The 17,943-nt window shown below is 35.9% G+C and overlaps 1 protein-coding gene across 1 annotated transcript in view; it reads left to right on the top strand.

Annotated features, from left to right (window-relative positions):
- PTPRN2 (protein tyrosine phosphatase receptor type N2) overlaps positions 1-17,943 on the top strand; it is a 656,903-nt gene that overhangs the window by 157,943 nt on the left and 481,017 nt on the right. Inside the window, exon 3 of the mRNA XM_061996660.1 lies at positions 9,503-9,616. Coding sequence (XP_061852644.1) covers positions 9,503-9,616 — 114 coding nt within the window. The remainder of the gene's footprint in view (positions 1-9,502; positions 9,617-17,943) is intronic.

Raw genomic sequence — 17,943 nt, 5'->3', positions numbered from 1 at the left:
TGTTGTGAACTGTAATATACAAATCTGAGGAGAATTAAATACTTCTGAAACTTTTCTCGGTCCTGTTCCTGATTTCTGTTCCCATATCATTTCATCTGTCTGTGGGCTTACTGATAGAGACAAGAGATTGCCCTCTATTCTAAAGACTTCTGTGCTGGATAAGACATTTCACCGTAGGGCTTTTTCCATCCTGTAGATAATCTCTTTTGCTCCTCTTGATGTCTTTTCCAAAATTTATCGCTCATTTTAAAATTTGGACACCAGAACTCTGTATTTGCACACTGACCTCATCAATGTTGCATACTGAATGAGGTAACCTCCTTATTCTAATTTATTGCTGGTGTATTCGTAAAAACCTGATTACTGCTTTTGCCCTGGTATTGTCTCAGACTGAACACTGGGCTCTGAACTAAGCAAGGAGGACTGTAACGTCTCATGCTCTTCACCCATTGCTCTGTCACACAGGACAGATGTGTCCACATCTGTAATGCATTGTGATAGAAATAACTTTTTCTAATGCAGCTTCTGATAGGTGATCCTAGGTACGCAGCTTCATATTTAGCTATTGTAAAGCAGTTAACTTGAAAAGTGTCAGATGTTTCATGCTTTCCAGGCTGTTCAGCAGAAACTGTTAGCATCTCTCTGTCAAAGTTTGGGGTGAGGTTCTTGGCTGTTTCAGTGCCCATGCATAAACTTGGCTGTGTGCTGTGGCTTCTATAGACATGCTGATATTTGGTGCTTGAGCAAGGTGCAGAGATTTCTAAAATCTCTCCGAAGAGTTTTAATCAATACAGAGGGTGCAGCACTGTAAAATTTATCCTAGTTTATAAGAGTTTCCCTGCCCCTTCATAAAGGAACATGTTTAAAATTTCTGCATAACATAATTTTTCATAATCTAGGGAACAAGATGGAGATCTTTATTATGATAATTTCATGCATATCTGAAGTTAATTGCCCATGGTTGAGTTACCATCTCTGGAGGTGTTTAAAAGAAGCAGATGTAGTACTTGGGGACATGCTTTCATGGTGAACCTTGCAATGGTGGGTTAAGGGTTGGTCTTGATCATCTTAAAGGTTTTTTCCAACCTAAATGATTCTGTGAATTCCATCCAGGAATAAATTTAGTAGCTCAGATTACAAAAGTAACCTGCTGTTTTAATAAATACTGTCCTGCAAAGAAAGCTTCAAGTCTGGTAAAGATCAGAAATAAGCCAAGTTTGCTCTATTTGATGCTGCATGTGATGAATATGAATGGAATGGTCATTAGTCATGTTTTCATGAGAATGCTGTCTCTTGCAAACCTGCAATAACTCAGTCTTAAAATATAAGCTGCTGGAACTTAGCACAAGTTAAAACTTTCAGTACTTTGTTTTTAATACAAAATGAAAATTAATGCAGAAATCTGTTTTGCTGAACATATTTCCTTGCAGAGTTATTTTTGCCTTGGGAATACAGATGCAAGAGCAGCTACCGTCTGATCACACAGTGAAGACATTGCCAACACCAAAGTGGTTCTTGGCACCAAAAGAAAATGTAATGGAGATCCTTGAAGTGACTGAAGTACATCTCAGTGATACTTGGAAAATTAGTGTGCATAAATAAGCATTAGTATATTTGCATCTCATTGCTTCCGTAAATAATTCTTAGTCCCTCCAGTAACCTTTGCTCATAAATGCATATTGAGTGTAAAAAAATGTAATTGTTCATATTTCATCATTGCTTTGGCTTAGTTTTAAACAGTGCAAGCAAGAGAAGCTCCATTACTCTTGTAGGATGGAGTGTGAACATCTTCAGAATAGCTTCTCTCTCCTTGAAACTTGTTCTGATTCAGTGTTCATTTTTGTCTTTTCACTCTGTTTCTCCCAATGATGTCATCAATAATTAACCACGTTGCATAAACTTTTAGTCTTTTCACATAAATGATCAGACAGTTCAACGTTTAAAGATCTGTGTGGCTACCTCCTTTCTTTCCCTTTTCTCTGAACTCTAGTTTATTCATCTCTTTCCAGTAATGATGTGGTCAGAATTTGATGCAGTATTCTATCTATCTTCTGGAAAAAATAGAAAACTGTTTCTGGATTAAGAATGGTATACAACTCCCATTTCTCACAAACTTACATGTGAATCTTGCAGCCCAATGTCTTGATATGCTGAAGAAAAGAGAGTGCCTTATTGTAAACCTGCTAGTACTGACTTAGGCTTGAATTTAAAGTATTTTTTCCTCTTGGAGGAGGATTTATATGTTTAAGTCTTTATTTCCTTTTCTCTTTAGTACCAGTGCTGACAAAAAATGCTGACAACAAATGCTATTCAGATGATTTTGATTGCAAACTCTTTTGTTTTTCTTGGAGACTAATACTGAATATGTAGTTTTGCTCAGAAAAGTCCTCTTAATATATTAGAATTAGAGCTTCTGAAAGATTTTCTCAAGTCTGGATCGGTCTGTGATCAAAATTAGAGATGGATGGTTTCTGTGGCTTACAGATTGTAGTGGTCATCCAGTGGGTGTGGAAGATGTTCATTTGGTTACTCATCATCCTTTCTTGTCCTCATCCTAGAGCCAAACCCATAACTTTCATTCCATGTAGGTTACCTAGGCTGTGGAAAATTCAAGTTTAATTCCTTAAGAACTACCAAGTTATTCAAGCATTATTCAACTTGAACTTTAGCTCTAGCAGCACAGATTTAAGACTTGCCTTCTGTCCATCAATACTTTTTCCCTTTCTTTAAACTCCCTCCTGCCCTTTCTTCCCCATACATGGCCATTAATTCTGTGGTTAGTAGGCCTACATATAACCCGTTAAGACTAAGGTGAATTTCTGTGCTCTTGAATTGCAGAAAGCAGGCATTGAAATCTGGACCTCACATTCTCTTCCCTGAATAACTTAAGGGCTTTTTGGTAGTGGGCAGCACTTCTTCACATGGCAAGCCTGGTCACTTCTTCCTTTGTTAAACTGTAGCTAGCTTTTTCATGGTTCCTTCCCTTCCTCCTTTTACTGTACTCAAAGCAGGATTTTTCAGTTACTCTCTCTACAATTTACATATTTCTGTTGTAACTGGGAAAAAACCTCTCCAGTTATAATCAGTGGATAGTATTTTCGGACTGTACAATCCACCACTTAAATTAGCGGTTAGCACAGGAATAGTTCCTGAAATGATATTTCCTCTCTGTTGAAGGTTACATCTTTTATTTGATGAAGAAGAGTCCTGCAGAAATTGCTCTCAGAATTACTCCTTGAGACAAGGGTACTGTAAACCCCAGAGGAGCTATTTGCTCTCAGAAATGCCTTAGGATGATTTGGAGCTTTGCAGATCCCAGCCCTATCACAATATTTGCACAACAGCTAACTAATGCTGCTGTTAATGTGAACTCTGTATTTTAATATGAGTACTTTCATAAGCACTAACATGCCTTCCAATTATTTCAATCACCGGAAATATTCTGGGGTTTTAGGTTTGGGATTTTTTGGTTGAAAGCAGACTGGCCATCTACTTTTACCTGTAAATATCTACGTCCAACGAGGTGAGGAAAGGCATTAAATCTTGTTAGAGTTCTTTTACAGGGCTGTTAGGTGGTCTGGCTTTTGTCAGAATTTACAGTTGCCTTTGCCTTCCAGGCAGTGTAGTATATTTAGTAGCTGAGGAAGGATATATTTATTGAATTGTTAGTAAATGTATCCATTGCATGGTAGTTTCTTGTTGAATAAATATTTTTTTTTCAAGTTTAGAACATCTTACATTGCTGCTTTCTGCTTCTTATGATGTTTCTGTGAAGTCTGCAACATCAATCTGCAAATAATATGCTTTGTATTTTATTCACACTTGAGAATTTTATTACATAGTGTTTCGTGCCTTACTCTAACAGTACCAGAATACCACCACATACTGGTTTTAAAACATTCTATATGCACTTTCCTTACTTGCCTTAATATTGCACCACTTCTAGAAACAAATAACATAGAGAAATGAATCTGAAAGCAATAAATTTAGCAGGTAAAGAGTGTGTGTTCCAGGACTGATCCCTGAGCAGGAAACTGTCCACTAGATGCCACTAGTACTGCTCAGAAAGGGAAATAATCAAGGACTACTGAGGCTGCAGAGATAAGCAAAATAAAATGGTAAAAGGCTTTTAAAAGTTTAACACAGGGAGATTGCCTCTTAGGAAGACTGCATTCTCTGTGGAGCGCTGCAGGTTTGCAATGCATTTATCCATGATTGCAAACAGCAACTTCTCTGACGAACTGCTGCAGTGAAACTTTTAAGCACTTGCTCTTTGAAAGCATTAGAGTAATATTTTGAAAACATTGCATGAGAAATGACACTGTAGAAGCCACTGTTGCTCTATCTGTATGATCTCTACTTGGCTTATAAAAAGAATTTAAAAGTAGAGGTATAAATTATGAACTTTTTTTAAAAAAAGGAATATTAAAAATATGCTGTTTGCTGAGGAGTTTACTTGTAAACTTATGTTGAATATGGGTTTGTGGACTAATATCTTCTGAAATAAGCCTCCTGGTATGCAATTGATTGTCCTGTCTTCAAGGAACTGTAGCATCAAAATTTTGTTGTTGGTTTGGATTAAAGGAATTGGAAAGCAGACACTTTACTGGAGAGAAATAGCAGGGGGAGAATAGTAAAATCCTGTAACGGTCTCCTTCATACTTCCTAAAACATTTAACACCTGTGACCTTGAAGTCCAGTATAATGAGACTTTTGAGATGCAAATATTATGCTTCCCATTGTCAAATGATTTAACATTTCCAGTAGGCAACTCAGGCTCTGTGAGTTATAAGACATCCATTAGTCCTGGACTACTCTTGGATCTTGCAGCACCTTAAACCAGTAGCTGGGGGAGTGTGAAATAACATCCATATTCAGTGAGAAGAACAAATCCTTCTTACAGAAGGTTAAGGTTAAGTTGCTGAAGAATGATGCCCACTGAAAACTCTGCAGAAACACTGGAAGAAGTTCTCTGGTTAACTGCAAGAACAATGCAGTCAAAGGTGGGAGAAGAGGCCAGGTGACACCGCTCGGTGTGTGGGCTTTCTTGTTTACATTATGGCCCAGGAACAAAGCACACAATGCCTGCACTGTGGGGCAGAACATTTTATATAAAGCTCTACTTTATAATTTTTCAACAATTGTCAGGCAATTAGGGCAAGGAAGCTGAAACATTGGTCTACCCATGTATGCAAATACAATCACTGTCTGGAGAGCTGCATCCTTTCCAGCTGCTCCAGGAAGTTTGAAGAGCAGAGTTGGGTGCTTCAAAGCATCTGCTTGAAGGCTCCTTTGCAAAGGTCACTTGTCAGCGCCATGTGAAAACTCCACTGCATGTAGTTCTAAATAATTAATTACTGTAGAGCACAATCTTTTAATTTACATCAAGCTTTCATCAGCCTGCAGACAAATTCCAGGGTCTCTACCAGTCCTCATAGCTCTGCTGAGTAGCAAAGTACATTCAACAAGAACTAATTCTTTTTTCACTGGTATTATTCAAAACTATGCCAAATCTTGTATACATCTTGGTTTCAATTGTCAGCCATACTTACTGGTTCAAGGAAGGGATGTTTCTTTAGAAAAGGACAGCTTATCATACACTGAGCATTTTTTATGGCAAACACTACTTAAAAAGAATGTAATTAATCAGTTACCCACAAAGAATCTTTCCTTCTAGATGAAGATGATCACTTGGTTCAAGATTTACAAAGACTTTTAGTACCTGTTAAGCATGTGATGCCTGTCTACCTTACCAAGAGAACATGCTGCCACAATCAGCTCTTCAGAACTGTTTCAAACTACAGATTTTTGTGCTCTCATTTTACATAGTTCAGTACCTAGATGTCAGTCCTGAACGTAACGTGGTGCTATCTTCCTCAGTACGTAATAGAGTTTGTAAATATCCACTAATTCATGACAAATGGGCAATAATTAATTTAGATGGAGTTTTCCATTTGCAATCTCAAAAATCACGCTTACAGAACGTATGTTTTGACTTGTTCACAGTTTAATCTATCAGTTGTCACTTTTCCCCCTAGAAGTTGATAAATATTCAGTGTAAATACATGTACCGTGCTCCAGGGTGTTGTCTCTTATAGAAAAGGTTCATCTGCCACTATTTGAGATCTCATTGGGCACTTGGGTGACAATAACTTTGTGTCCTTTAATCATAGCATCTAACTTCGTAATATATTTTTGTCAAACTTCAAGATTTTAAGTAGCAGCTTGTAAAAATTTATACTTGTGCTTATTCACAAATTTTAAACCTATTGGAAGAATAGTCAAATACATAAAGAGGTATCTCACTATCTCATTTGGTATATTATTCTTCTGTTTTAATCTCTTCTTTGGAAATAAATGTAGAAGTCATCCAAAAGTCAATGTTACCATGCTGTTAACACAGATGTTTACGGGTCTAAGTATAACTTCTCTGAAATTTCCGTAGTAATACCTTACACTACTTTTTGCTAACAGTTAGCAAATGATAGCACTTTAATAGCAACCATATGTGTATATTGATGGGTTGTCTCAGCCTTCCCTCATTCTGGGCATGTGTAAAGAGCAGATGTCTTGCATATTACTTAATTTCTCTGAATACAATTTTAATCAAAGTTCAGGATAAACACTCTCCTAACAGCTATAGGCATACACTGTATGGTGGTTATTGAAGCATCACTCATGCTTTGAACTTCCTCTGCTATATGACTTCTAGTGTAAAATCTGAGAGTTTTTCCATTTTCCTTTTCCCTTCATGACAACTCTGGGCAATTTGCTTATTGGAGACTGTTAGAAGTCAAATGAGTGCAAGATGGTGCCCAGATGCCAACACACTGCAATGGCCCCACACTGCCCTGCAACTGGACTTGGGTGCAGCAGGACTGGAAAGATTCATCATGTATTTACTTGTTGTAAAGACCACAGTGCTTTCTGAGAGTTTGTGGTACACTAAGATAGACAAATTTAAAATATTATTTGTAATTTTAAGTGAAAATGAGGTTTGTAGTTAACTGAAGCCATTTCTGAATTTGGGCTACATCTGCCAAATAGATTTATTGGAAAGAAAAAGGAGGGGGGAGAGAGATTTTTACAATTTCTTTTTCTGTACAGTAGGTCTCCCTTTCCTTCTCCCCCCCCCCAAATCTATGTAATTTTAGGAAGTTTTAATTAAAATGTACCCTGAAAAGTCAATGTTCAAACTCATTTTAATTTTTTAGCTTTTAAATCTTTCCACAGAACCTTTGCAACCAAAGAAAAAAGGAGAAAAAAAACCCCAAACCAAATAAACTACAACCACTCCATCCCCCCCAAACAAATATAACCTAGGAAAAATCTCCCCTTTTTTTAAAAAAAATACCCTACTGAACTGAACTATGAAATCTACTATTTGCACAACTCCAGTCCAATGATAATCTCCACTATAAAGACCCTCTGTCTTTTAGAGATGGTATTTGCCAACTGCTCCTTGGAGCATACTGCTTCTCCCCTTTCCTCATACTGCACTTATCAGAGCAGAGCACTATTTGTGATTGCAGCCTCTTCAAAGCTTATTATGCCTATATTTTAAGTACAAAAGCCAAAATAACGTACAATTTCTCCCTAAGCAATCCCAGTGTTTTTTGAATAGATTGTATAAGGCAGTGCAGACTCATGTGCTAATTGTTAATTTTAGAATTTAAATAGGTTTTGTTCTATTTAAAAGGAGTAGACTAAAGGTTTCTGAAAACTCCAGTTTTAGGAAAAAAGTTAGGTCTCTCATAGAGTTTGTGGATGAACTAGCTTTTGCATCCATGGTGATATCCTAATTTGTGCTGAACACGCATGCTTCTCTGGACTCTAAAATAATATTGTTCTTAAGCTAAATTACTGTTAAAAAAACATGGAATATGAGTTTATATAAACATAGTTTTGTAGCCAGTAATGGTAGAATTCCAAAACGGAGTTGGTTATTTCAATTTCTGATTCATTTTCAACAGTTTTGTTTTTAAACACTTAAATGTTTCTGAATCAAGATCTTATCTATTTCTGTTATCCATCCTGGTATTTATGTACTTTTCTTATTTCCAACTGCAACAGGTTCTTAAATGGAGATGAATACTTTAAATCTGCTATTACACTGCTTTATACACTGTATGGCAGAAAACCAAGCGAGATCTGTGTATAAGGCTTCTAAATTAAACATAGTTTCCAGTAACAAAATTAGACTGAGTTTTTAGTTTGGACTACCTTAATTTGACAGTTGTAAGTGACAGGAGGATTGGAAAGGCAATGAAATAAAAGTTGGCTAATTTCAATGAGGTATTTGTGTTTAACAGTGAAAGCTAATAATGCCCTTTTTTCTGCATCCTGGGTTGGTTTATTTTCTTTTATGCCATTATTTGTGTTTAGTGAACAGCTGTGCCAGTAGTTCCCATTTGTAGTCTTTTAGCTCTGTGAAGTAGCAGAGAAAGTAATGGACATCTGAAAATTAAAATTTACCATTATTTTCTGCTAATCTGATGTATCTATCCTTTTTGAGCATCGATGTAATATCAGAGAAGAAGTAATTACTGTGTTAAAACTAGTACTGCAGTAGAATATTTTGCTAATTAAACTTGTTGCATTTAAATTGCTTCCTTTGGATCACTATAGAGAAGAGAACTGTTTTGAACAATAAATGAAACCACTTTCTTTCTCAGAGGCCTAGAATTGCAGATGGTCAGATTGTATGTGAAGCACCTAGGCTCTGAATTAGTCTTTTGTATGAAAGAGAGAAAGGTAATTTGAATGTTTGAACTCCCTGTTCCTCCCACACATACACAGGAAGCTTCTCTCAAAATGAACAATTCTCTAAATAAAGACTGATAAGAAGCTAAATTAATTAGAAGGTGTGATTTGAAAAGACATTGATGGGAAGAGTCTGTCATTTTAGACAAATGGAATAGAGCTAAATAAATTAGGCCACATTAATATCTCATTGTTCTGTGAGCAGCTTTCTTTTTATTGCATTCATTAGAGGGTACTTCTTGAAATGAGCCTTTACTGGCCATTACGGATTCAGTTCTCATTTACCAATGCCTAACACACAGCTCCTGCATTAAAAATGTTTCAGCAAATCCTCATAGTTTCTGCAAATTAATATTTATATTTCTGGATGTTGCACTTTTCTTTTGCAACATAGTAGGCGCTGAACATTAGATTTTTTTCCTAGTGAATTGTCAGTAAAGAAGTCTTACATCAAAAGATTTGGGAGGCATAAGTCTGAAATTACTTTATAAAATAAACTATATGCTTAACTTGTACAATAGAGTCTTCTTCGAGCTGATATTATTTCCTGTATTTATTTATTTGGATAGAAAATACCCTGTCTCATTATTTCACGAGGCCTTTGATAGCTTTTTAAAGTGTCTTTTAAAAGGTTCCCTCAGTATATAATTAGGATTCATTGGAAATGCGCATCTCATCACACATTTCTTCTCAGAAAATGAAATTGTTTATTTTCCTTTTCTTCTTCTCTCTCCTGCAGATGGAATATTTGGGAGATGTCAGCAAGTACCAGTAATAGACATCTATAAATATGACATTTCACCCCCCATTCTTCAGCGCCTAAGGATCATTCTGGAGAAGCTCTCACAGAGAGGTACAGTAAAAGCTCTGGAGTAGGGTTAGTTGCACTGGTGTTTTCAATTATTTTGTGCTCCCTCTGAGGTGACATCTTCAGAAGTATTCATTTGCAGTGTGTTTCAGGCCCAATAGTGCAGACTTTATAAAAGTAGAAAGCCTTCTGACTCACTGAATCTGCAAGAAGGACTTGGTGAAGCAATTTCAGGAGAGGTGCTTCCTCCCTATGTAGTACATGTCTGTGACTGACACTATATAGTAAAACTTTAGCATGTATGAGTGCTGGTGTCATATAAATAAGGTAGCAGGAAAGAAAAATAATTTGCATTGTATACTTTTGCACCACAGCATATTTCAGGGTGCATGGGCAGAAAACACACAACTTCCATTTTCTTCTGGTTCCAGCTGGAAACAGTTTTTAACTTTCCAATGAATTCAGATAAGTAAACTGCTCTGATTTCACTACAAGCTATGTCTACTCTGTTCCTTTTAACTTTTACTAAACTTTCTAAAGTTAATTTCTGTACTCTTCCCAAAGCCAGAAAGGATGTCCTAGGTTCTGAATGGTGTGACTTGAACTGACAAATAAAAATTTGGATAAAGTGAAAGCCAGTAAGGTGAACAGACTTTTTAGGTAGTAATACATTAAATAAATCTCTGATCTAGGACAAAGAAATCTTTTTAATAGAAATTGTTCCAAGAAGATTGTTGGAATTGTTAATTTTGCACTTGCATCATCAGTGCGGGTGTTTGCTCCTAAATACTTTCCAGTTAAAATCTCAATTATAAGCTAATAATTTTATATTAGCATGATGCTAGTTGTGAAGAAAAGTTGATTTCTTAGATGTTCATGACTCTACTTAGAGGCTAGACTTCTAGCTTGGGAACCACTGTATTTACAGGTTTCAGAAGATTTCTGTGGAATTCATTTCCTGTCCAGCAACCCATCTGAATGAATCAAGCTCAGCAAAATTTGATTGTAGTAACTCCTGGTTTATTATCAATTAGTTATGTGTGAATATCTATGATTTATATGAAAAGTACTTGTGTCTCTTTCACTTGCCATTTTCTAAAGGCAAATTTATTTATTTAATTTTATTTTTATTTATTTTATTTTCTAAAAGCAAATTTATGAGAATACTATTTCATCAGGGCAACATTGTATGAGTGGAGAAGTTAATATCTGCTTTCTGTTTGAATATGGGGAAGAAAGAGAGGCAAATTTATCACAGTAAGATGCTTCAATTGATATCTATTGACCATATTCAATTGATATTCAATTGACCATGCTTGCATGGAAAGCCAGTAGTCATTTGTATTGCCTGAATATCAGTGATGAGTCCTATGTTCCTCCATGGGCATGTTACAGGATGTCAGAGGTGAGAGACTTGAAAGAGACCCATGGAGGGGGACATATAGACAGGATGCTTCAGACCATCTCAAAAGATGTGTTACCTGTCTCCATCTCCCTGACTACCATAAGATTTTGATTAGTTCAACTGATTTGATGTGACCGCCTCCATTAAGTGCTTCTCTGATCAGTAAACCAACCCCTCCTAGGATGTCTGTTGTCAGCAGCTCACCTCCCTGGATGTATCTGTTGCAGCAAACTGCAGTATGCTGCATTTGAGGACAGTGGGCATTGAAATTTGTGCTTGTCTCACATTTTATTTTGTAGCAAAAAAATAACAAGGAAAACACAGAATGAAATGTGGAGAATGAAAGCACTTTATCTTCTCTTATGTGTGACTTTTAGAGGTGCATACACAAATGTATATATGCTTTGAACTGATGTAAAACTTTTGCAGACAGTTTTTGTGGCCTGTGGGTATCCTAGTGATAAGAATCTGAAATATATCTGTAAAAGATAATAGAATGCTAGAATGCTCTTGTTCAAATGATTGATGTGATAAAAGAACTTGTTTTGTTTTCTCTCGATATCCTTGAAAAATTCTGCAGAGTTTAGTGAAGACAGAAATATGGAAGGGATGGAATCAATATGGGCTATCAGATTAATGGATTGCTGACATTGAATTGTTCAGAGAAGACTGCTGTTTGCTAGTATTATCAGATGTAATACATCCAGCCTTTAGGTGATGTTTTCTGGCTGTGATGGTCACTTGCACAGTTAATGCTTTTCTCCTGCAAACTCTGTGCAAACATCATGACCACATCTGCAGTACAGATAAGCAGGCTGTTGTCACAGCCACACAAATGTGTAGGTAACTTCAGGAAAGAGCTTCATGTTTTTTCCCAGAAGTCTTATTTCCTTTGTCTATGTAATACCTTATTTTTCTTGCCCTCTATAGAAGAGTACTAGCTAACTTCACTTGGTGATGGCCTCTTTCCTTGGAAAAGATAGGAGACAGCATCCATTTTCTCCCTTTTGTAAAAAGCAGGACAGTTTTCTCCTGGAAGACTATGTAGTAGAACCCATAATAAGCAAAACTTTTAGTAATATCTGTATTGAACACTTTCTGTTTTTTATAAGATGTATATACATTTAAGGACCATATAGTTTGAAGGTTATTAATTCAAGCGGTTTTCTAGGTTCTTATGTATTTATTCTTGATGTCTTCTTGCAGTATTACTAATCTCTTCTTTTTTTTCTAGCAATAGTCTGTTGTCATCAATAGTCTGTTTTAAAAATCTGTCCATAGAAAGCCTTGTAAAATATATATTCTTTCTTTCCTGTTTGCTGATCACTTCTAAGTGATGCCAGTATATTTGAATCATGTTCCAAATGGAAGATTGCATGGTCAGGTGCTGTAAAACAAAGGACAACATCATATGAATAACAAATGGCATTTAGGATGAAATGTTTGCTACAATAGGGAAGCATACGACAGAGGCTTAGATGAGTGACACACCTGATGATAATCTGTTTAATAAAAGGACTGTGACTAAAATTGAATTCAGGTTTCATAATGATATAGTTTTTACGTCTTCTTTACACACTGAGTCTGTCTTTGTCTATGCTATCTACAAGTAGATTGATGATAGAAATGAATGCCTTGGAATATTAGTTTTCTACAAAGAAATGATCTTTTAGCATTCAAATACCCTTGTTCATGGCACTTTCACTCATACCGTCCTTGAGTCAGTCAAATCTTTCAGAATACTCTTCATGAAGAAGATTTTCAGAAGACTCAGTTTTCATAAATATGACTATATGGGAAAAGCCTTTCTCAAAGTTGCTGAAATACTCGGAATATACCAAGAATGATAAAACACCTATGTACTTCCCTGTTTGAACTAAAATGAACAAAATACTTCTATTTTTTTTCCCCTTAAATGGATTAAATAGATTATAAAATGTTTTGTTTTCTTCCCATCCCAACAATATTATTGTGAATGCAAAGTGATTGCATCATTAAGATTCTTAGCAAGACTATAGAAACAGTTTCATACTGATGATGGTCTTCTAAGACTAGAAAGTGAGACAGGAGGACTAATCATGGTGCATTACAACTCAAGCATGAATACATATATAGTACTTGAATATCACCATAAGCAGTAGTAAAAGATTCTATAAAAAATATTTCTGTTTCTCAACTTGCTTAGTCTGAGAGACATTTACATTTGTTTTATGAAATAGTTTCTAACCAGTGGTTTAGAGTAGCTGATAACATGGTATGTGCTGAGTGTCTGTGAAAGTGCAGCTGCCACAGCAATGAACATTACTTGATGAAAGAATTCAGACATGGAGCCTGGCGCACACACTTCCTTTAAAGAGATCAGAACAAGGATATTTGCTTAGGGTCGTAACAAATGCCCATCTGATAGGATTCTGCCTCTGGAGAGTGGCCACTGTACCTGTTTGAGCAAAAATTGTTTGGAAAGTTCCTACATGCAGAAGCATTTTGCAGCATTTGTACTTTCTCAGCTTATGTGCTTAGTGGCTTGTGGTTCCCCTGAGATAGAAATAATATTTTTGTGGATGCTGTATGTCCTGTGGACTCTGTTTCTAGCACAGTTTGCCAGGACACTGTGTATTAGAAATAAAACATATTAGACTAATAATTGCTAGTTTAGCTTCTGCCTTCTGTTAAATTTTACCTAAATTACAACTGTTGTCACTAATGCAAGAACAATGCAGAATGACTATTTGAAAGACATATCCGATAAATGTTTTTGGGTTTGTTTATGTAGGTTGGAGCCATTACTGTTTCCCGAGTCTGCTTGTTGCTACTTTATTTTAGCTGTGACATGTTCTTATTCAAAAGTTTACTTTCAAGGAAAGGAATTTCTTTCACAGTATTACAAAGAAAGTCCTGCTTAAGATACTCATGGCAACCCCAGAAGCTCTTGACAGAGAAAAAATATTTGTGCTAAATTAATTCTAACCAGTTGAGTGTAAGGGGATTAAAATAACCTTGCTAGAATAATTTTATACTGTTACAGCAAATTTGTTTTAAAAACTAAAATGATTTACAATCAGTTAACTTGAAAATTAAAATGAATGTGGCTTGTCACATGCAGCTTGTGAATTACGAAAGGGTTGCTAAATATTTCAGTCAGGACTATTTTTCAAGGCAAAGTATCATTTGTTACTGCAATAAAGATAACGGACTTGCAAGTAAATTTTTGTAAGCTGATTTTTGAAATAAACTTAAAAGGAATATTGCACATCTTTGCAGGGTGATTATCACATCGTTATGGAGGTGTATAGAAATCTGAAACCAGGAGAGCTAGGAGAAAGCAGGTTTTTCTTTGCATTCAAATACTGATATAAAGGAAGGCAAACTCTTCTTTTGGCCTTCACAAAAAAGGAAAAAAAAAAGTTCTACTTGAAAGAGCAATGTGTATACATCAAATTTTCCCAACATCACCTTGCTCCAGATACCTGCATATAGTGCAAATTCTCCTCCTATATGGCTGCTGAAGCCAGGAATTGAAGCATAAACTCCATGACATGCTACACTGGAGGAACTCAGCTGGGAATGGATGTATTTACCTTCTCCTTGTGTCACTGTCACACTGCCTTAACTTCTAGGCTCAATGGGCAATAATACATCAAAAAAAGCTTGAAAGAGTTCCTGCCTTTTTTAAGTGCTGAAGCATCACTGATATTTTTTGATCTTCAAATACCTAAAGAGAAGTTCAGAAAACTAAGAATGTGGTTCAGAAAAAGTGAAATATTTTTTTTTATAATGCAACAGAAAGAATATGTTGATCAGCACAGAAAAAGAAAAAAATGTGTTTTTCCATTTGGTTCCTTGTGTGGCTGCTCTGCTTACCAGACCTAATGTGATGGGACATTTACTTGCTCCATTATCATATAAGATACTTTTGAAACACATTGTATTTGGGAAATTGCTATTTATGAACAATTTATTGACATTACAAAAATGTTTATTGTAAGAGCAAAACATATTCTATGTATTGTGGAAAAGAGAAAATCTGGAAGGAAACTTTAAAAATACATATTTAGTTTTATTTGCCTCCATAACACGTAAAGCTTTTTGATTTTACACCATTTGAATAGTGCTTTTTTGAGAAGATACATATGTCATCCCAATATCATGATATTGCTTTTGTTTAAAAAGAATGATCAGTCAGAGCTTTTACTTGATTTTTTTATATATATATAAAATAACACATTAGCTAATATGTTTGATAGAAAGGAGAAAAGGTCTGCACGTCTCCTTTATGTCATGTTTCTGTCAACTAGCAGTGACAAGTGCTGACTGGAATCAGAATGTATCAAATTCTTTGTGGCCCAGATAACTTTACAGCTCTTCTTCCAAAAGAAACATAGAAATTAGAGATAATATAATGCAAATATCAAAGATTGACGATCAATTCTTGCCTTGCTTCCTTTGTTTTGAAGATGTCTGTGGCGCTTAGTCTTTTCTATGAAGCTCTTCTGTGCTGGCTTTTCCACAGTTGGTTCTCTTTCTGATCTTTGAAATTTAGAGAGTGTCTCTATTTCCTCTTTCTGTGGAAGAAAATAAAGATGTCTTTTCTTGTTCCTGTTGGACTTCACTGAAGAAGCTCACCAGGTTCCCTCTGGATGCCCTTGTTATCAACATTAGACTGAGCAACAGCTCAACGGCAGAAAGTCTTTGTGTTTGGGTTATTCATTAACATGCTGCTCTGTTAATGATGTCACGTGTGGCTCTGAACTACATTCTTATTCTCTTAGATGTTTCTTTAAAAATATTAACGCTTTCCACAGGATCATTGGTCCGGGCACACAGTGGGCTTCGAGTGATATGTGTACGTTGTATAGTTTTAAAACACATTTGAAAACACAGCACTCAAATTGCAGTTCATTATCAGTTGTTCCCACACTTGGAATGTCAGCAAATATCAATTCAAGCATGAGATTACTTCCTTAGCTGCTGTATTCTTTAATAATACTACTTTTGGAAATAGTGAATAACAATATAGCATACCAAACTAATGATGCCATTTTTTACCATTAATCTATAATTATAGCACATTTCCATATTCAACATAAGACTAGTTATCATTGCACTACCAGTGTGTTCTTTCTGATTTGGTCATTACAAGGGAATTTGTTTTCCTTTACTATTTCTGTATTCACTGTATTTCTTTACCTTCAGCTCTTATCTCTATCTACATGGCCTCACATTCTTTTAAAATATCAACTTTTAATGACATGTTAGACATATGTTTAGCTTTATAATAGATACTCTGATTTCTAAACTTACTTTTTCAAAACATTATTTAATCTTATACAGAACCTCAATAGGTAGATTGTGTCACTCATATAGTGGTATGATTGAAGTTTTACTTCATTTTAGTAATCTGTGTGAATTCCCATAAAGTTCTGTTTCCCTTTGTTATATAGAATATATATACACACACATATCTTTTTCACTTCAAATATTTTCATCCTTTATCTTACAGCTTTGCTAGAATGCTTTTAACAAGTGCAGCAATTTCCTCCAAAGGCTTGGTGATACTAAATCTCTTTTTTTGATTCTACTTCAGCTTTCTTTCATACTGATTCTTTAGCATATATTCACTGTGTTTCACAAGTTTCTCCTTCTGTTTTTGGGTTTTTTTTTTTTTTGCCTGTTCATATGTGTATGGTCATGGATAGATAGTGTAGTTCATGATAATAGAAACATCCTTTTCCTCTAACATGTGTCCATTGCTCAGTTTCTCTTTTGCATCTTCTCACAAAAGGACTTTCCCCCCATTTTTAGTCTTCTATTGCTGCCTGGTTTCTAATTAGACACTGCACAGACCTGAACTGAATATTTAACTAAAGTGTCTCCAAACTTTTAGGAAGGCTTTGAATACTCTTCCTCTGTTTGATGTAGAATATTTCTGACATATGACTATGAAACTACTTTTTTCTTTACCCTATTTTGGGATTTGTGTGTGTTTTTTTTTTTTAACTTATTTTAATTACAGTATTTTTGCATTTCTTTAGCATGATCAGATGATTCACTTTTTTCCCATATAAGCTACCCAACAATGTGAAATGTCTGACTCAGACAGTGTAAGGCTGATGTTTATGCAGTATTGTAGAAAACACCTTTTTGTTCTCTTTAGTTTTTTGTAGCTCCACTTGCTTTTGTGAAGAGGCAAAATTCCTGCCTCAGCATCCTCTAATTGTTTGATACATTCCTAGAAAGCTGTGTTGAGTCTCCATCATTTTCACTATTGTATTATTTTGATAAGAAGGAGCTGTTAGGGATGGAAGTACTCTCTGTCCATCTATCATTCTTCCTTCTAGTTTTTCATCTCTTTCTAGTTCAAACCCCATTTGACCAGACTTGAGCTTTTCATAAGTGCTTATGCTGGTTAGATGGACCTCTGCAGATTTTCTAGTTCAGTTCCTGGCTAAAAGCAGGACAACTAGAAACTATATCAGATTGCCTACTTGAGTCTTGAATAGCCTTCATGGATGAACAAGGAGCTCCTGGACAAACTCAAACATAAAAAAGGAAGCCTACAGAAGGTGGAAGGAAGGACAAGTAGCCTGGGAGAAATACAGAGAAATTGTCTGAGAAGCAGGTTATCAGGTTAGGAAAGGTAAAGCCCTGATAGAATTAAATCTGGCCAGGGATGTCAAGGGCACAAGAGCTTTTATGAATACATATAGACTATGGAAAATGTGGACGCTCTCCAGCAGGAAACAGAAGATCTGGATACCTGAGACATGGAGAATGCTGAGGTGCTCAATGAAATTTTTGCCTCAGTCTTCACTGACCAGTGATCCAGCCACAGGCTCAAGTTGCTGAGGGCAAAGGCAGAGTCCAAGAGAATAGAGAAACACCCACTGTAGGATAAGATCAGGTTTGAGACCAAGGAACCTGAAGGTGCACAAATCCATGGAACCTGATGAGATGCATCCACGGCTCT

This window comes from Colius striatus, chromosome 5 (assembly GCF_028858725.1).
Source record: "Colius striatus isolate bColStr4 chromosome 5, bColStr4.1.hap1, whole genome shotgun sequence".
NCBI classification, from domain to species: domain Eukaryota; kingdom Metazoa; phylum Chordata; class Aves; order Coliiformes; family Coliidae; genus Colius; species Colius striatus.
The sequence above is the reverse complement of the archived record's forward strand: the minus strand, read 5'-3'. Positions and strand labels throughout refer to the sequence as shown.